Source organism: Saccoglossus kowalevskii, chromosome 2 (assembly GCF_978046115.1).
Source record: "Saccoglossus kowalevskii chromosome 2, keSacKowa6.1, whole genome shotgun sequence".
Lineage (NCBI taxonomy): Eukaryota > Metazoa > Hemichordata > Enteropneusta > Harrimaniidae > Saccoglossus > Saccoglossus kowalevskii.
The window spans coordinates 3,583,119-3,604,805 of record NC_140642.1 but is presented as its reverse complement, the minus strand read 5'-3'; the positions used below and the strand labels follow the sequence as shown (position 1 = coordinate 3,604,805).

At 36.1% G+C, this 21,687-nt stretch overlaps 1 protein-coding gene across 3 annotated transcripts in view; it reads left to right on the top strand.

The window, feature by feature from the left end:
- LOC100366288 (pecanex-like protein 1) overlaps window positions 1-21,687 on the top strand; it is an 86,958-nt gene that overhangs the window by 23,840 nt on the left and 41,431 nt on the right. The window contains exons 4-10 of one of the 3 annotated variants that reach the window (XM_085507900.1): window positions 285-471; window positions 1,125-1,250; window positions 2,098-3,039; window positions 4,484-4,615; window positions 8,869-8,964; window positions 9,222-9,557; window positions 18,238-18,355. In XM_085507900.1, the coding sequence (XP_085364026.1) occupies window positions 285-471; window positions 1,125-1,250; window positions 2,098-3,039; window positions 4,484-4,615; window positions 8,869-8,964; window positions 9,222-9,557; window positions 18,238-18,355 (1,937 nt within the window). Of the gene's footprint in view, window positions 1-284; window positions 472-1,124; window positions 1,251-2,097; window positions 3,040-4,480; window positions 4,616-8,868; window positions 8,965-9,221; window positions 9,558-18,237; window positions 18,356-21,687 lie in introns of all 3 variants that reach the window. The other 2 variants (XM_085507894.1, XM_085507890.1) reach the window with 2 other exon arrangements.

Genomic DNA, 21,687 nt, shown 5'->3' with positions numbered 1-21,687 from the left:
TCTTTTTGATGCACTTTCACTTTTTCATTTGCTGTGATGTGCACTCATATGTTGAACACACACAGTTAACTAATAAAGGAGCAAATATATTCTCAAACTAATTCTATTTGTTAATCTCATGATAGTAAAATATATTTTGATTATATCATTTTAAATTATAATTTTCATAAAAGATGGTAAAAAAAAACCTCTTGTCAGACTATTTAACACTGATAGACAATTTGCAGCTAAAATTGAAATGTACTAAATATATGTTGTATCACATTTTTTTTTGGATTCAACAGAGAGCAGCAGAGATGCTTGATAACGATTGCTGTAGTGATGAGCATAAAGTGGAAGTACATCCCATGGAAGCCACATATAGTTCAGAAGATACATTAGTCAAAGCTTTGAATACTTTGGATAGCATCGAACGAGAACTCAGACTCAATAGTTATTCTGATGAAACACAGTCCAGGCCAACGAGTACTAGTAAGTCTACATGAAGCAAACAATAGGGAGGATCCTGACAACTGTAAACTAGTGAACTGTTCTCATGTTTTTAGTCCTTATTGAACGTATTTCAAAATGAGGACTTGTGTTTTGGGTTCCATCCATGCATCTATATGACATATTTTTTGGACCTACCTTGTTCAAAGCTAGTATAATGACAAATAATAATACTGTAAAATACTTTATTTTAGCTGGAATTAAATTTCGCTGAAAAGACTTTATGGATTTTTGTATGAAATTTATTTTCACTGATTTTTGAAATCAAGTTGAATGTAAAATATAGGGAAAAAAGTATATTCGCTGAATTTTATTTTGACTGAATCATTCCTTCAGTGAAAATAGTGACAATTAATTCCAAGCGAAAATATAGTATTTTACAGTATTATATGTATGTATGTCACTTTGGTTTTCATTTCAATGAGATTTGATTGATTGTCAGTGATTTATGTCTCAAAAAACATTTGAATATGTCATCAACAATTTCTGTCATGTCATAATGAGTAGTGGCTTACTGCAGCATACAACAACACTACATGGTGCTAGAGCTTTCTCTCAAATCTGCCTTCTTGAAAATAAGTAACTACTACAAAGTATAAATAACAAAATATTAAATAAATTATTTATATTTGCAGTTACAGACCCTATGAGAGATAGCAGTATAATACCAGGTTCAGTCGATAGTATGGTTACGATAGAAGAAGGATCACCACCCAAGATTGTTACGTGTACTTTGAGTAGTTCATCCATTAATTCTTCAGGTATTCTTACTTCGTTTATCACAACTTAGTTCCTGTTTGTTATGTTTTGTAAAAAGCCTTAAATTTGTTGAATGCTAAAGTCAGCTTTTGTCTACCTTGTACAAAATAAACCAGAATATTTGTTTCCATATTTTTTTGTCAAAACTGTTGATCATGACTTGTTCCAATGAAAAATGATGTCCATTCCGACCAAAATTAACAAAGAACTTACAGTAAGAGTTAAATTTAAATAAAAGTGCATAATGTGCAAAATTTTCAGTATTAAATAATTAAATGGTATTTGCCTAATTAGAAGCAGATCTCAAAAAAGTAGTGCATAAAAACCAAAAGCTGTTTTAGTGTGATGTTAAGTACATCCAAGACACACGGATTTCTTAATATAAACTTTTCAACAGGACTTTCACATAAATGTATACACTTCTAATAGAGCAAATAAAACCGTAATTCTTTTATTTCAATCTGATTTCTTATGATGATTATGATAGTATCTGATCTATAGGTTCTTTGATCAATTGATCATAATGTGCAAAATTTTCAGTATTAAATAATTAAATGGTATTTGCCTAATTAGAAGCAGATCTCAAAAAAGTAGTGCATAAAAACCAAAAGCTGTTTTAGTGTGATGTTAAGTACATCCAAGACACACGGATTTCTTAATATAAACTTTTCAACAGGACTTTCACATAAATGTATACACTTCTAATAGAGCAAATAAAACCGTAATTCTTTTATTTCAATCGGATTTCTTATGATGATTATGATAGTATCTGATCTATAGGTTCTTTGATCAATTGTTTTGAATAAATGTACAAATATTTAAATGTTGTCAACAATTCTTCTATGACAGGTGACAGCTTAAATAGAAACATTGCTATGAAACCAAAATTGGTTCGAAGGTTTGGAGCTAAACCTAAGCAGCACAATAACGATGACATTGAAATGAACGTCATTAGGGACTGTACTCCAAGACCAATGTTTGTATCATCAGATGATAACATTGTTAACACAAAACCAAGATGTCAGGAAAGCAAACGGACTAAAAAAGATTTAGAAGTGGTTGTTGTGGACTTAGATAAACATGACAGCTGTGAGGAGGATGAAGACACATCTAGTTTATTCAATGCGATTATTACGAGGCAGACAGCAGATACGTCTGGCTACAAAGTGCATAATGTAAAATATACTGATCCTGTGGATATGACAGATTCAGGGATTAAAATAAAAAAATGCTGTTCTGCAGAAAGTCCCAGAGAGATGGGACAAGCTTGTGACGTGTCAACGAACACAGGAGATTTATCAAAGTTACCTGCTGTTGAAAATGATGACATTGGGCTTGAATCAAGTTTTCGGTTCTTCAGATCATCTGCGCCAAGGAACAGTGGTTTTGGAAGAAGAGGAAATATCAAACGTTCATCCTTAGGAAAGAGTGATGTTACAGGGATGAGTTCAAATTTGGGCGTGCATTTTGAAACTAAATCAAGCCCTTCATTACGTAGAGATTCAAATATGTCATCTAGTGACTCTCCAATAACAAGTAGAACTACTAGTATGTGCAGTGCTTCAGAACTTGAATCGACTCTAGATAGCTCTTCAGTGTTTTCTCCAAATGAACAAACCCTTGATGAGACAGTTATTTGTAAATCTGCTAACGTCTTGTCAGCTGTTTCACAAACAAGACTAGGAACGCTACTTGATACTGACAGCGAAAACAGTGCAGTTGAGTTTGATAGTGGCAGCTCTGTTGGTTTGAATTGGCTATTTGAAGCTGGGGACAGTGATTCCAATATAGGTAAGTCATGTGACTTGGCATTTCCTACCACTATTTTTCTTGTGACACATGTATTGATTTCTCTAAATCCACATTTGTCTGTGCAGATTATAAAATCACACTTGAATTCATACATGTATATAGTATTGTATGAGATTATTACAAGAGTACTGCAAAGTCACATCAACTTTTATGTTTGTTTATAAATATTGTGTTATATATCTTTCCAATCCAGCTGCTTGGTATACAAGACTCAACAGCAGTGTAAACTGATAAAATTTATTGAAACCTTCTTACTACAAATCTATTTTCAATCATGTCCATGGGAATAATTTGAAATTTGCTAACAACATAGAATGTAGAAGCCCTGTGCAATACTGTAATATTATATCACACTGTAACTGATTTGACATACACATAACATCCAGGGTCAATTACATAAATGGAAGGGTAAGACACAAGTACAAAAAGGTAAAAATAAAACTTACACAATGTAGTACATTTCATTCTCAAATTTACCAAGGTCAATTTGAATCATGAAATATTGAAAACATTTTTAGAAATAGTACTGTACTACTATCGATACTGGAGTGAATTATCGACGTGTCTTTCATTCTTCATGAATTTTGTTTATACTTGCTTTTATTACACTAACTTATTGTCTGCTGATGCTGTTTTTTTTACCAATCATTTTTTCCATCTTTGGAGGCGATGTGTTAAGAGAAAATCTTTTCTTCTTTTACAGCAATTATTTTTTTGATTATTTTTTCAGCTTGTAACGATAGACTTAATTTAATTTTACTGAAAACAATTTTTTAATTGCTTATAAATACTAATTTGTCCAACTGAGAAGGTTTTATGTGTAGGTAATATAACTATACATGGCAGTTTGAAAGTTGCCATGGGTATTAGAGAAGTTTTTCATCAACTATTGTTAAGTGAATGGTTTTAACCCACATTTTAAACAGAGGGGATGTACAGCCTTTAACCACAGTGTTATCACAGATTTCATTGCTAGTTATCACAGATTTCATTGCTAGTTATCACAGATTTCATTGCTAGTTTTGGGAAATTAAACATTATTAATGAGCAGATGACAAAGCTTACAATATAAGACCTGTGGTTTTTTGCGCTTTTTTCAGTTTGGTATAATTTTAGTTAATAGAGGCAATTTTTTTTTGATAACTTTTTACTGAAATGCAAGAATAATTATCTTATTAAAAGTTTTTTTAAAAGTATTTTTATTTTATAAAAATATTAACAAATCATACGATATGGAAATTTTACAGTTGTCACATTGCACTGCAAGTAAAATTGACATTGATGCTTATAGTTTGTCTATAATGGGTACATGATCATAACTATGAGTTTCTTTGCAGTAGATTGGATGTTTTCCACGGAGCTTGATAGTGCTACCACGTCTATAATGGGTACATGATCATAACTATGAGTTTCTTTGCAGTAGATTGGATGTTTTCCACGGAGCTTGATAGTGCTACCACTACTGAAGATAGTGAAAATAGTGGTAATGCTATGCTACGAAACAGAGTTAGTGAAGGAGCCATTCCTAAAAAAAGAGCAAGACAAGATAGCCTAGGTAAGTCAAATCAAAGTTATCTTTTGTCACCTTTCCCAAATTAGCAAAGAACTTACGTTTTGCTAGATGTTGAATTCTCCTGGTGACTTCAGCAATAGTGATTTTATCGATGATGATACTAACTATTGCAGTGGAGGGGAAAACTAATTCTAAGATAGCTGAGCTTCAAATTGAGGTGGATTCTTTCATTTATTTACTTCCGTGTGTGAAGTATACAATAGGAGTCTTAGCAGTTAGTGCATCTGTATGTGTGTGTCCGTCTGTTCAACAGCTATCTCAAAAACCATGGGTTGGTTTTTGATGAAACTTGATGCATAGATTCTTTGGGCTAATGCACAGATTTGATTAGGTTTTGGTTAAAAGCCATGTATATTAATTACCTAATTTGCATGATGATTAGTAAATTTTTGGCTTTTCCACTGATACATGTACATTGTATCTCAAGTACTACCGGTAGTCATCATATAGATGTCAAAGGACAATGCAAGATAGAATTAATCATCACATTATAATAAAACTTGCTACATGTTCACCCTGGAACAATACACAGACCTAAATGTATGCATAATAATTGCTTAATTTGCATAATAATTTATTTGGTTCATTGCGGTAATCCATAGACATGATTAGTGTTATGTTGAAAAACATACATATTGATTATCTAATTATTATTAGCCAATTTCTGATATCTCAAAAAATCAGATTTAAATTGAAATTTGTCACAGAGATGCTCTTATATAGTTTTCTTAGATAGTTTTCATGTTGTGCATCTCAAATAACAGACAAATATCAGTTGCCAAGTTTCTTCTTTGAAAAGCGAATTTTAAATGTTGAATTAGTTTTAATGTGTCTCCAATATTCAGCACACAGGAGTACTTTCTAAGCTTTCTTTGATTTTATTTTAAATACGCCATGTGCACGGACCAGAAACAGATTTTTTATGTGCAATCTGGCATGAGTGAATAATGTGTGAATAGATATCAAAGGAGCAATTGTGTGAAGTTAGGCATTGAGCTCAATGTGTAGAGTTAGGCAAGTTTAAACAATGATGTTGAGAAATTGTATGAAGATACAGTACAGTTCTCGCGGAAGCTTTGGCTTCACTTCAGCGTCAGCTTCGCTTCAGCATCGCATCATGATGGCATTGCTATGGCTTCAGCGTCGCTTCATTGTCGCGACATAAAAGGTTGAGGTGGTTATCGCATCGCTTCATTGTAGCCTCATTATGGCGACAATGTGGCATCAGCTTCGCTTCATCGAACAAAGAAGTAATTTACATATGTAAACAATGCTGAGAAGTATCGTAGTTAGCCGTATGTTCACACCGATACTCTTTGCTGTCTTACACGCAAGCTGTATTATCTAAATGCTCGGTTCAAGCACGGTTACTTCTTCTAGTAACCGTGGTTCAAGCTAAATCATGCATGACCCTGTCCAATTATCAAGATTGACTGTTTATGTTCGGCGACGAATTCTTTCCTTGGCGGCCATTGGAATCAAGCAGGTAGACATCAGGAAGAGATTGGAGGAGGAAGATCGAGTGTTGGTTTCTAAAAATTCGATCGGCAAATTTTTACAACGTTATAGAAAAACAGGACGAATCAAAGACTACAGAAACATTCAGACAAGAACCAAACTCGGAGTGGAGCACTGGGATTTTATTGACAAAGAAATGGAAAAGGACGGCGAGTTGTCAGCAAGAGAGCTTTCTTATAAAATAACCGACGAATTTGGTCTACCGGTGTCAGTGTCCACCGTCAAAAAAGTACGTCGAAAATTAGGATGGCGAAGAACCAAGACACGGTATTGCCAAATGATCAGACAGGTGAACAAACCTAAACGCATGGCATGGGCCGTAAAAATGATGAGAGATGCTGAAACTTTCGATAACGTGATTTTCTCTGACGAAAGTAAGGTCCAGATTCAAAATAGCACCAAGTCACGAATGACGAAGGATGGTCAACAATATATGCACCCGATTGATTGTGACATTACAAAACAAAGGTTGGTTTGCTCATGGTTTGTGAACATCAAAAAATAAATAATTAAAATAATGGAAGTCCAAGTTTTGTTGAGACTTTTTTTTTCTTCAAACTTGACACTTCTATTCACACAGAGAAAAAGAATAAAGTACATAACTAGGACAATTAAAAATTGGAAAGATTATCGCTTTGAACAAACAAAAAAAAAACGTTGCTAACATGACGTTTTGTTTTATAATACAGCCAAAACAAAGTCAGCTTGGACGTCCAGTTGCGAGACATGACAAAATAAACGCAGCCACTACACGCGCGCTGGAAATGATAGAACACGTTGCAACAAGGAGTCTCACCTGTCTCTTTTCATGCTTTTACTCGGGGAAACTCACACACACACACGTGCTATTTCGGCAACGCAAAAAACACCTGAAGGGACAAGTTTAAATCATGTTTGTATTAACGTAACATGAACGCAACGGTGAATATATGTTTATCAATCATCAAACCATGTCTCCATGATCAAACTAAACATTCGATGTTACATGAAGCAGTCTGCGGCGGTTATGTGGCTAAGACGAAGGACATGTGACATTATTATTATGCTCGTCTACTACACGTTCGAGTAACTTTCCGATAAAAACGTGATTAGTATCAGCAAAAATTTATAGTACTGCATGGAGAATTGCGTATTATTCGTTGTCATCAGACATATACCTGTACAGGATTTTTTGAACAATGTCTAAAATTTCCGAAAGAATATTCGAATACTAGTTGGGGCATAGACCTTAGAATATGTATTTTAAGGTATATGGTTTGGGTAAATATGAATTGAATACTTAGTATCCATATGATATTTTGAAAAATCAGCTAAACAGTTCACAACCACGATTATGGTGAATTGCCGAACTCTTAACGAAGACAACGGTTCCGGTCATGAGCAGCTGTGTCATGAAGTTTACAATGTTGAACACTACTTTTCGTTCTCGACATTGTGAAATCATTTCGTTGTTTGGGAGAAAAAAACAAAAAAAAATTATTTTGACAAGAGAAATTTATATTAGGAATAATTCATGACGAAATATATTCCATACGCACCCATAAATTATTTTCATAATTACACACGAATATTACAGAAAAATAGATAATTTGATATATTCTTGTTTGCACGTCATGTTCACAAAATCGCAGACATTTGAAATGAAAAACTTTCTCGATGTTTTAACGAGTACTCCGTGGGGTATATAGCGTGTTCTCACACTAGCATAATTTTGCTCGAGTTCACTCATCGCTTTCCCACATACACAGTGCATTTTAAAATAACATAATTATATTGCGTGAGTGGGTGGTGGTGAGACTGTGTCACAACGCGTTCTATTTATTTCCAACGCGCCTGGCCGGCGCATTCGATTGTGTTTATTTTGTATTTTTATTTTCGAAATGTAGCACTCGATGCGTTTATTTTTTCATGTCTCACAACTGAACGTCCAAGCTGACTTTGTTAATTATAACTACATGACGCGGCATGCTACAGCGTGTCGTCATGTATAAATCTAGTGACAAATCGCAAGGTTGTCAAAGTACCGCAGCCATCGAGTCGTAGTTGGAAATGTACGCACTTGTTTTGGAACTTTGTACCAAGACGACGCCGACGCACCTGGCGGCGTACGTGTGTTTTGCAGGTATTAGTGCGGGCATGGGATCGGATTCGGCTAAAACTGTAAACGAAACACGGAAAAATACCACCGAAATGACGAATCTGAACATGTTCTCTTGCCAACTAATAAAAATAACGAAAACAAGATAATCTTATAACAAGAACAGTTTCATTTCGTATATAGTAGTAAGTTGTGTTGTGTCCGAACAAAGATTGCATTGCGTGAATTTCAAATTAATTACATATCGATCTTCTGTACATTTTTTTTCTCTACTGCCTTTCTATATGCAAATAATGAGGTACGTCATACTGATGCCACAATACTTTGAAGCTGATGCCATGTTGATGCCATGAGAACGCGAAGCTGAGGCCACGATGATGCCACACGAAAGCGAGGCTAACACCGCTTCAATTTTCAATGACACGAAGCTGATGCCACAATGATGCGATGCTGAGGCGACAGTGAAGCCATGCGTATGCGACAATGATGCCACAAAAGCCAAAGCTTCCGCGAGAACTGTACTGTATGCATAAGGCTCAAGTGTGGTGTAGGACATTGAGCATTTAGTTTATACATTTTCTTCCAACTATTAATTTACAAATATTTTGTTTTTGTACAGACTCTTTGGAGATGGAACCATCAACCTCAACCAATATATTCAGTAAATTTGTCTCCCGAATGCTGGGAGAGCAAACAGAAAGAGCCACAGAACCAGGTAAAGTGATATGCAATTGCATAAATGAATCATTATTTGAATGAATTTCTCTGCTGTATACCAGGAATTTTAGACATTCACTCAGAAAAAGGCTCAGAACATAAAAAATTAATCAACTCATTGAATAAATCTAGCGTCATTCAATGGAGATCCTCTATAAATCACATGTTCACAAACTGATGTTGAATGGTTGCCACGACAACCTTTGGATTGATGTTGCTGTATCTTTGGTGACAGTGTTTCTTTTACCCTATTAGTAGTGAGTGGACGGAGGAGAAGAGCTGAAAATACGTCTGAGAATGAATCAGGCCAAGATGCAAATCGAAATAGTGATAGGGAAGGTGATAGAGAAAGGACAAGCCATCTAAGGAGACGACTTGCCGAGCGTAGACGTCGCCGCCAAGTACCTACTTCCAGTCCAGCAACTGTCAATCCAGAAGATAAAGAACATAGTAAGAAAGTACATAGTGATTTGTCCTCATCAATATCAGCCTCATTGTCATTAGGCGGCTCCACAGATCATGGAACACATGTTGCTTTGACTCATGATGATACCACTTCTGGTGCTGTTCACTATTTTCAAGATGAACATGGTATGTTTGTGTTAATTTATTCTGGTTGACATCATCCTCTCTATCCGCTTCACTTCGCATTTCAATCAGGAAAGAGTATAGAGCGATATAGGCCGCAAGTTCAAAATGTTGTTTTCACTGAAATTGATGTTACAGGTTATGGTACAAGTTTAATTATGTTCCATGTTCATAAGGAAAATTAAGACTTGACCACGTCTTCTCTGCAAACAGATTTTGGTTGGAAAAAACTTTCTTGTGTCATGGTTTAGTTATAGTTTTTCATATATGTATTTCAGTTCACCACCATGCTTTAGTATAATCAATAATTCTACTAATACAAGGTTATTATGAGAATAAGAATGACAATTGTATCGTCAATGCAATCCGGAACTGCCTGACTGCATACTTTAGAGTTTTCATGATAACCTTATTATTATGCAACTTTTCTTGCTTTTAAGTCTGAATTTAGTGTACATACAGTGTAAAATGCCTGATTCATCCAGATACAGTACAGTTATAATGAAAGCTTTGATGTTTGTGGCATCATTGTCGCCTCAGCATCGCATCATTGTGGCATTAGCTTTGCGTCATTGAAAATTGAAGTGTTCGCCTTGCTTATTACAAATCGTAAACACATTGCGAAGACTCAACACAATCAGGAAAGGAAACCCAGACAACAATTTCGTACTTCTATTGAAATATATTTTGTACCAGTGCGTCACGTCAGAATATTGTTTAAATTAAATATTCAATCCCAGCCAAATATAGGGTCAAATCAAAAGGTCAGATTGCATGCATATTATTATAGATAGTTAAAACAAAAAGTATTTGAACTTTTGATGGGTGTTCAACATCTATGAAAACCAGAAAGACAATGATAAGTCAATGTGATCGAACCTCAACATTTTTTAGTAGTCCGAATTTTTAATGCATGCTAGCGGGTTTCCGGGTTTGCACGGTCAAAAATAACAAGTGGTCGGAAAAGCGAGCAAAAATAAAACGATTGAAAAGCAGAGACGGGCGGGAGGTTGAGTACTGTACTTTTTTATTCGATAAAGCGATGCTGATGCCACATTGTCGCCATAATGAGGCCACAATAAAGTGCCTCAACTGTTTAATGTCGCGACATTGATGCGACGATGAAGCCATAACAATGCCATAATGATGAAGCTGAAGCCAAGTTGTGTAAAATGCCTGATTCATGCTTACATTTTTCTTTGCACACAGTGTAAAATGCCTGATTCATGCTTACATGTTTATGTGCATACAGTGTAAAATGCCTGATTCATGCTTACATGTTTGTGTGCATACAGTGTAAAATGCCTGATTCATACTTACATGTTTATGTGCATACAGTGTAAAATGCCTGATTCATGCTTACATGTTTGTGTGCATACAGTGTAAAATGCCTGATTTATGCTTACATGTTTGTGTGCATACAGTGTAAAATGCCTGATTCATACTTACATGTTTATGTGCATACAGTGTAAAATGCCTGATTTATGCTTACATGTTTATGTGCATACAGTGTAAAATGTCTGATTCATGCTTACATGTTTATGTGCATACAGTGTAAAATGCCTGATTCATGCTTACATGTTTGTGTGCATACAGTGTAAAATGCCTGATTCATACTTACATGTTTATGTGCATACAGTGTAAAATGCCTGATTCATGCTTACATGTTTGTGTGCATACAGTGTAAAATGTCTGATTCATGCTTACATGTTTATGTGCATACAGTGTAAAATGTCTGATTCATGCTTACATGTTTATGTGCATACAGTGTAAAATGTCTGATTCATGCTTACATGTTTATGTGCATACAGTGTAAAATGTCTGATTCATGCTTACATGTTTATGTGCATACAGTGTAAAATGTCTGATTCATGCTTACATGTTTGTGTGCATACAGTGTAAAATGCCTGATTCATACTTACATGTTTATGTGCATACAGTGTAAAATGCCTGATTCATGCTTACATGTTTATGTGCATACAGTGTAAAATGTCTGATTCATGCTTACATGTTTATGTGCATACAGTGTAAAATGCCTGATTCATGCTTACATGTTTATGTGCATACAGTGTAAAATGTCTGATTCATGCTTACATGTTTATGTGCATACAGTGTAAAATGTCTGATTCATGCTTACATGTTTATGTGCATACAGTGTAAAATGTCTGATTCATGCTTACATGTTTGTGTGCATACAGTGTAAAATGTCTGATTCATGCTTACATGTTTATGTGCATACAGTGTAAAATGTCTGATTCATGCTTACATGTTTATGTGCATACAGTGTAAAATGTCTGATTCATGCTTACATGTTTGTGTGCATACAGTGTAAAATGTCTGATTCATGCTTACATGTTTATGTGCATACAGTGTAAAATGTCTGATTCATGCTTACATGTTTGTGTGCATACAGTGTAAAATGCCTGATTCATACTTACATGTTTATGTGCATACAGTGTAAAATGCCTGATTCATGCTTACATGTTTGTGTGCATACAGTGTAAAATGCCTGATTCATACTTACATGTTTATGTGCATACAGTGTAAAATGCCTGATTCATGCTTACATGTTTGTGTGCATACAGTGTAAAATGTCTGATTCATGCTTACATGTTTGTGTGCATACAGTGTAAAATGCCTGATTTATGCTTACATGTTTGTGTGCATACAGTGTAAAATGTCTGATTCATGCTTACATGTTTGTGTGCATACAGTGTAAAATGCCTGATTCATGCTTACCTGTTTATGTGCATACAGTGTAAAATGTCTGATTCATGCTTACATGTTTGTGTGCATACAGTGTAAAATGCCTGATTCATACTTACATGTTTATGTGCATACAGTGTAAAATGCCTGATTCATGCTTACATGTTTATGTGCATACAGTGTAAAATGCCTGATTCATGCTTACATGTTTGTGTGCATACAGTGTAAAATGTCTGATTCATGCTTACATGTTTGTGTGCATACAGTGTAAAATGTCTGATTCATGCTTACATGTTTATGTGCATACAGTGTAAAATGTCTGATTCATGCTTACATGTTTGTGTGCATACAGTGTAAAATGTCTGATTCATGCTTACATGTTTGTGTGCATACAGTGTAAAATGTCTGATTCATGCTTACATGTTTGTGTGCATACAGTGTAAAATGCCTGATTCATACTTACATGTTTATGTGCATACAGTGTAAAATGCCTGATTCATGCTTACATGTTTGTGTGCATACAGTGTAAAATGTCTGATTCATGCTTACATGTTTGTGTGCATACAGTGTAAAATGCCTGATTCATGCTTACATGTTTGTGTGCATACAGTGTAAAATGCCTGATTCATACTTACATGTTTGTGTGCATACAGTGTAAAATGCCTGATTCATGCTTACCTGTTTATGTGCATACAGTGTAAAATGCCTGATTCATGCTTACATGTTTGTGTGCATACAGTGTAAAATACCTGATTCATACTTACATGTTTATGTGCATACAGTGTAAAATGCCTGATTCATGCTTACATGTTTGTGTGCATACAGTGTAAAATGTCTGATTCATGCTTACATGTTTGTGTGCATACAGTGTAAAATGCCTGATTTATGCTTACATGTTTGTGTGCATACAGTGTAAAATGCCTGATTCATGCTTACATGTTTGTGTGCATACAGTGTAAAATGCCTGATTCATGCTTACATGTTTATGTGCATACAGTGTAAAATGCCTGATTCATGCTTACATGTTTGTGTGCATACAGTGTAAAATGTCTGATTCATGCTTACATGTTTGTGTGCATACAGTGTAAAATGCCTGATTCATACTTACATGTTTATGTGCATACAGTGTAAAATGCCTGATTCATGCTTACATGTTTGTGTGCATACAGTGTAAAATGTCTGATTCATGCTTACATGTTTGTGTGCATACAGTGTAAAATGCCTGATTCATGCTTACATGTTTATGTGCATACAGTGTAAAATGCCTGATTCATGCTTACATGTTTATGTGCATACAGTGTAAAATGTCTGATTCATGCTTACATGTTTATGTGCATACAGTGTAAAATGCCTGATTCATGCTTACATGTTTGTGCGCATACAGTGTAAAATGCCTGATTCATGCTTACCTGTTTATGTGCATACAGTGTAAAATGCCTGATTTATGCTTACATGTTTATGTGCATACAGTGTAAAATGTCTGATTCATGCTTACATGTTTATGTGCATACAGTGTAAAATGCCTGATTCATGCTTACATGTTTGTGTGCATACAGTGTAAAATGCCTGATTCATACTTACATGTTTATGTGCATACAGTGTAAAATGCCTGATTCATGCTTACATGTTTGTGTGCATACAGTGTAAAATGTCTGATTCATGCTTACATGTTTATGTGCATACAGTGTAAAATGTCTGATTCATGCTTACATGTTTATGTGCATACAGTGTAAAATGTCTGATTCATGCTTACATGTTTATGTGCATACAGTGTAAAATGTCTGATTCATGCTTACATGTTTATGTGCATACAGTGTAAAATGTCTGATTCATGCTTACATGTTTGTGTGCATACAGTGTAAAATGCCTGATTCATACTTACATGTTTATGTGCATACAGTGTAAAATGCCTGATTCATGCTTACATGTTTATGTGCATACAGTGTAAAATGTCTGATTCATGCTTACATGTTTATGTGCATACAGTGTAAAATGCCTGATTCATGCTTACATGTTTATGTGCATACAGTGTAAAATGTCTGATTCATGCTTACATGTTTATGTGCATACAGTGTAAAATGTCTGATTCATGCTTACATGTTTATGTGCATACAGTGTAAAATGTCTGATTCATGCTTACATGTTTGTGTGCATACAGTGTAAAATGTCTGATTCATGCTTACATGTTTATGTGCATACAGTGTAAAATGTCTGATTCATGCTTACATGTTTGTGTGCATACAGTGTAAAATGTCTGATTCATGCTTACATGTTTGTGTGCATACAGTGTAAAATGCCTGATTCATGCTTACATGTTTGTGTGCATACAGTGTAAAATGTCTGATTCATACTTACATGTTTGTGTGCATACAGTGTAAAATGTCTGATTCATGCTTACATGTTTATGTGCATACAGTGTAAAATGTCTGATTCATGCTTACATGTTTGTGTGCATACAGTGTAAAATGCCTGATTCATACTTACATGTTTATGTGCATACAGTGTAAAATGCCTGATTCATGCTTACATGTTTGTGTGCATACAGTGTAAAATGCCTGATTCATGCTTACATGTTTGTGTGCATACAGTGTAAAATGCCTGATTCATGCTTACATGTTTGTGTGCATACAGTGTAAAATGTCTGATTCATGCTTACATGTTTGTGTGCATACAGTATAAAATGCCTGATTTATGCTTACATGTTTGTGTGCATACAGTGTAAAATGTCTGATTCATGCTTACATGTTTGTGTGCATACAGTGTAAAATGCCTGATTCATGCTTACCTGTCTATGTGCATACAGTGTAAAATGTCTGATTCATGCTTACATGTTTGTGTGCATACAGTGTAAAATGCCTGATTCATACTTACATGTTTGTGTGCATACAGTGTAAAATGCCTGATTCATACTTACATGTTTATGTGCATACAGTGTAAAATGCCTGATTCATGCTTACATGTTTGTGTGCATACAGTGTAAAATGTCTGATTCATGCTTACATGTTTGTGTGCATACAGTGTAAAATGCCTGATTCATACTTACATGTTTATGTGCATACAGTGTAAAATGCCTGATTCATGCTTACATGTTTGTGTGCATACAGTGTAAAATGTCTGATTCATGCTTACATGTTTGTGTGCATACAGTGTAAAATGCCTGATTCATGCTTACATGTTTGTGTGCATACAGTGTAAAATGCCTGATTCATACTTACATGTTTGTGTGCATACAGTGTAAAATGCCTGATTCATACTTACATGTTTATGTGCATACAGTGTAAAATGCCTGATTCATGCTTACATGTTTGTGTGCATACAGTGTAAAATGTCTGATTCATGCTTACATGTTTGTGTGCATACAGTGTAAAATGCCTGATTTATGCTTACATGTTTGTGTGCATACAGTGTAAAATGCCTGATTCATGCTTACATGTTTGTGTGCATACAGTGTAAAATGCCTGATTCATGCTTACATGTTTATGTGCATACAGTGTAAAATGCCTGATTCATGCTTACATGTTTGTGTGCATACAGTGTAAAATGTCTGATTCATGCTTACATGTTTGTGTGCATACAGTGTAAAATGCCTGATTCATACTTACATGTTTGTGTGCATACAGTGTAAAATGCCTGATTCATACTTACATGTTTATGTGCATACAGTGTAAAATGCCTGATTCATGCTTACATGTTTGTGTGCATACAGTGTAAAATGTCTGATTCATGCTTACATGTTTGTGTGCATACAGTGTAAAATGCCTGATTCATACTTACATGTTTATGTGCATACAGTGTAAAATGCCTGATTCATGCTTACATGTTTGTGTGCATACAGTGTAAAATGTCTGATTCATGCTTACATGTTTGTGTGCATACAGTGTAAAATGCCTGATTTATGCTTACATGTTTGTGTGCATACAGTGTAAAATGTCTGATTCATGCTTACATGTTTGTGTGCATACAGTGTAAAATGCCTGATTCATGCTTACCTGTTTATGTGCATACAGTGTAAAATGTCTGATTCATGCTTACATGTTTGTGTGCATACAGTGTAAAATGCCTGATTCATACTTACATGTTTATGTGCATACAGTGTAAAATGCCTGATTCATGCTTACATGTTTGTGTGCATACAGTGTAAAATGTCTGATTCATGCTTACATGTTTGTGTGCATACAGTGTAAAATGTCTGATTCATGCTTACATGTTTGTGTGCATACAGTGTAAAATGCCTGATTCATACTTACATGTTTGTGTGCATACAGTGTAAAATGCCTGATTCATGCTTACCTGTTTATGTGCATACAGTGTAAAATGCCTGATTCATGCTTACATGTTTGTGTGCATACAGTGTAAAATGCCTGATTCATACTTACATGTTTATGTGCATACAGTGTAAAATGCCTGATTCATGCTTACATGTTTGTGTGCATACAGTGTAAAATGTCTGATTCATGCTTACATGTTTGTGTGCATACAGTGTAAAATGCCTGATTTATGCTTACATGTTTGTGTGCATACAGTGTAAAATGCCTGATTCATGCTTACATGTTTGTGTGCATACAGTGTAAAATGCCTGATTCATGCTTACATGTTTATGTGCATACAGTGTAAAATGCCTGATTCATACTTACATGTTTATGTGCATACAGTGTAAAATGCCTGATTCATGCTTACATGTTTGTGTGCATACAGTGTAAAATGTCTGATTCATGCTTACATGTTTGTGTGCATACAGTGTAAAATGCCTGATTTATGCTTACATGTTTGTGTGCATACAGTGTAAAATGCCTGATTCATGCTTACATGTTTGTGTGCATACAGTGTAAAATGCCTGATTCATGCTTACATGTTTGTGTGCATACAGTGTAAAATGCCTGATTCATGCTTACATGTTTGTGTGCATACAGTGTAAATTGTGTTTGTGTGTAAACCTCTTCATTTTTGTGAGTCAGTGAAAAGTGTGAAATCCCAATGTTAGGAATTAGATCAATTGAATGTGATGCGGATTTTTCAAATATCAAACACATCTATACAGGTTTAATGAACTTTTTAGTCCCCGTTCGGACAAAGTCCGAAAACGGGGACTTATAATTTGGTCTCCGTTCGTGCGTCTGTGTGTCCGTGTGTCCGTCCGGAGTCGTATCTCAGAATCCCTTGGACCTATTGCGTTCATTCTTTGCATGTGCCTAGTACTTTATGTGGGACATATGCACATGCAGTGGTTCAGTGATTTGATTCAAAATGGCCGACTGGCAGCCATCTTGTTTTTTGAAAATGTTGTATTTTGGACATGCTTTGTCAGTTGTCATTCAAACTTGGTACATAGATTATACATGTTAGGATACATGTCCATGATGATTTATTTCGCAATTGGATCAAAGATGGTCGACTGGCAGGCATCTTGTTTTTTTTTATGCAATATCTTGGACGTGCTCTGTCAGTTTTCATTCAAATTTGGCACATACATGTACTTTATACATGTTAGGATGCATGTCCATGAAAATTTGTTTCAAAATCTGGTCAAGGATGGTCGATTGACAGCAATCTGACTTTTTGGCCTCACTACTATATTTCCACATTTTTATTCGTATTTGGCACATACATCATACATATCAGTGTGTTTCATAATCAGATCAAAGATGGCCGAATAACGGCTGTTTTTATTTTTGGCCATATTACTACTACACAGAACACGTGTTTTGATGTAAATAAACAATCTGTTGTATACGACACTTGGAACTCAAGTTTCAAGGACACGCTCGCGACAACCCCTTCGCTTTAATATGATGAGCACAAAGAGAACTTTCAAAAATTTAATGGGAACTGTGTCATTTTCAATGACTTGTATGTTTTATTGTTTTCACTACTTGATTGATTTCTAATAAAAAATGTTTTCAGCTGCATTCCCTTCCCATCTAATAAATAATTGATTCATGTGATATAATTGACATTAAAACTTCTGATTGATTCATAGGTAATTGGCTGTCATATAAATTTAGTGATGGCAGTACTGGTATAGCTGACAGCATGACGACATGTCCATTAGATCTTGGATCATCTCCGCTTTGGGCTGACTTACTTAATGAAAGAAGGTACATCAAACTTTCTGTGGCTCTGTTTTAATTTGACTTTTGGAACTTCAAACTCAACTTTTATCTTCTTGACCTGTAGCCAATGTTAAATTATGTCCAGGAAAAATAATAAAAAAATTATGACTAATGTCAGCTATTATGGCAATAATGCATGTAGCATTTATTCCAAGCGTTTTTTTGAGAGATCACCCCAAAATATATGTCGGAGTTCAATTCACAAATTGTAACCCAGGGCACATAGACTAGACAAACACTTGTCAGCCAGGACACATAGACCAAGAAAAACACTTGTCATCCAGGACATGTAGACCATACAAACACTTGTCAGCCAGGACACATAGACCAAGAAAAACAAACACTTGCCAGCCAGAATACATAGACCAAGAAAAACAAACACTTGTCAGCCAGGACATGTAGACCATACAAACACTTGTCAACCAGGACACATAGACCAAGAAAAACAAACACTTGCCAGCCAGAATACATAGACCAAGAAAAACAAACACTTGTCAGCCAGGACATGTAGACCATACAAACACTTGTCATCCAGGACACATAGACCAAGAAAAACAAACACTTGCCAGCCAGAATACATAGACCAAGAAAAACAAACACTTGTCAGCCAGGACATGTAGACCATACAAACACTTGTCAACCAGGACACATAGACCAAGAAAAACAAACACTTGTCAGCCAGAACACATAGACCAAGAAAAACAAACACTTGTCAGCCAGGACATGTAGACCATTCAAACACTTGTCAACCAGGACACATAGACCATGAAAAACAAACACCTGTCGGCCAGGACATGTAGACCATTCAAACACTTGTCAACCAGGACACATAGACCAAGAAAAACAAACACTTGCCAGCCAGAATACATAGACCAAGAAAAACAAACACTTGTCAGCCAGGACATGTAGACCATACAAACACTTGTCAACCAGGACACATAGACCAAGAAAAACAAACACTTGTCAGCCAGAACACATAGACCAAGAAAAACAAACACCTGTCGGCCAGGACATGTAGACCATTCAAACACTTGTCAACCAGGACACATAGACCAAGAAAAACAAACACTTGTCAGCCAGAACACATAGACCAAGAAAAACAAACACTTGCCAGCCAGAACACATAGACCAAGAAAAACACTTGTCAGCCAGGACATGTAGACCATACAAACACTTGTCAACCAGGACACATAGACCAAGAAAAACAAACACTTGCCAGCCAGAACACATAGACCAAGAAAAACAAACACTTGTCAGCCAGGACATGTAGACCATACAAACACTTGTCATCCAGGACACATAGACCAAGAAAAACAAACACTTGTCAGCCAGGACACATATACCAAGAAAAACACTTGTCATCCAGGACATGTAGACCATACAAACACTTGTCAGCCAGGACACATATACCAAGAAAAACACTTGTCAGCCAGAACACATAGACCAAGAAAAACACTTGTCAGCCAGGACACATAGACCAAGAAAAACACTTGTCAGCCAGGACACATAGACCAAAAAAAACACACTTGTCAGCCAGAACACATAGACCAAGAAAAACACCTGTCAGCCAGGACACATAAACCAAGAAAAACACCTGTCAGCCAGGACATGTAGACCAAGAAAAACACTTGTCAGCCAGAACACATAGACCAAGAAAAACACTTGTCAGCCAGAACACATAGACCAAGAAAAACACTTGTCAGCCAGGACATGTAGACCAAGAAAAACACTTGTCAGCCAGGACACATAGACCAAAAAAAAAACACTTGTCAGCCAGAACACATAGACCAAGAAAAACACTTGTCAGCCAGAACACATAGACCAAGAAAAACACTTGTCAGCCAGGACACACAGACCAAGAAAAACACCTTTCAGCCAGGACACATAGACCAAGAAAAACACTTGTCAGCCAGGACATGTAGACCATACAAACACTTGTCAGCCAGAACACATAGACCAAGAAAAACACTTGTCAGCCAGAACACTTAGACCAAGAAAAACACCTGTCAGCCAGGACATGTAGACCAAGAAAAACACTTGTCAGCCAGGACACATAGACCAAGAAAAACAAACACTTGTCAGCCAGGACACATAGACCAAGAAAAATACTTGTCAGCCAGGACATGTAGACCAAGAAAAACACTTGTCAGCCAGGACACATAGACCAAGAAAAACACTTGTCAGCCAGGACATGTAGACCATACAAACACTTGTCAGCCAGGACACATAGACCAAGAAAAACACTTGTCAGCCAGGACATGTAGACCAACAAACACTTGTCATCCAGGACATGTAGACCATACAAACACTTGTCAACCAGGACACATAGACCAAGAAAAACAAACACTTGTCAGCCAGGACACATAGACCAAGAAAAACACTTGTCATCCAGGACATGTAGACCATACAAACACTTGTCAGCCAGGACACATAGACCAAGAAAAACACTTGTCAGCCAGGACATGTAGACCATACAAACACTTGTCAACCAGGACACATAGACCAAAAAAACAAACACTTGTCCGCCAGAACACATAGACCAAGAAAAACACTTGTCAGCCAGGACATGTAGATCAGGAAAAACACTTGTCAACCAGGACACATAGACCAAGAAAAACACTTGTCAGCCAGGACACATAGACCAAGAAAAACAACACTTGTCAGCCAGAACACATTGACCAAGAAAAACACTTGTCAGCCAGAACACATAGACCAAGAAAAACACTTGTCAGCCAGGACACATAGACCAAAAAAACAAACACTTGTCAGCCAGGACATGTAGACCAAGAAAAACACTTGTCAGCCAGGACACATAGACCAAGAAAAACACTTGTCAGCCAGGACATGTAGACCATACAAACACTTGTCAGCCAGGACACATGGACCAAGAAAAACACTTGTCAGCCATGACATGTAGACCAGGAAAAACACTTGTCAACCAGGACACATAGACCAAGAAAAACACTTGTCAGCCAGAACACATAGACCAAGAAAAACACTTGTCAGCCAGGACACATAGACCAAGAAAAACACTTGTCAGCCAGGACACATAGACCAAAAAAAAACACACTTGTCAGCCAGAACACATAGACCAAGAAAAACACCTGTCAGCCAGGACACATAAACCAAGAAAAACACCCGTCAGCCAGGACATGTAGACCAAGAAAAACACTTGTCAGCCAGAACACATAGACCAAGAAAAACACTTGTCAGCCAGAACACATAGACCAAGAAAAACACTTGTCAGCCAGGACATGTAGACCAAGAAAAACACTTGTCATCCAGGACACATAGACCAAAAAAAACACTTGTCAGCC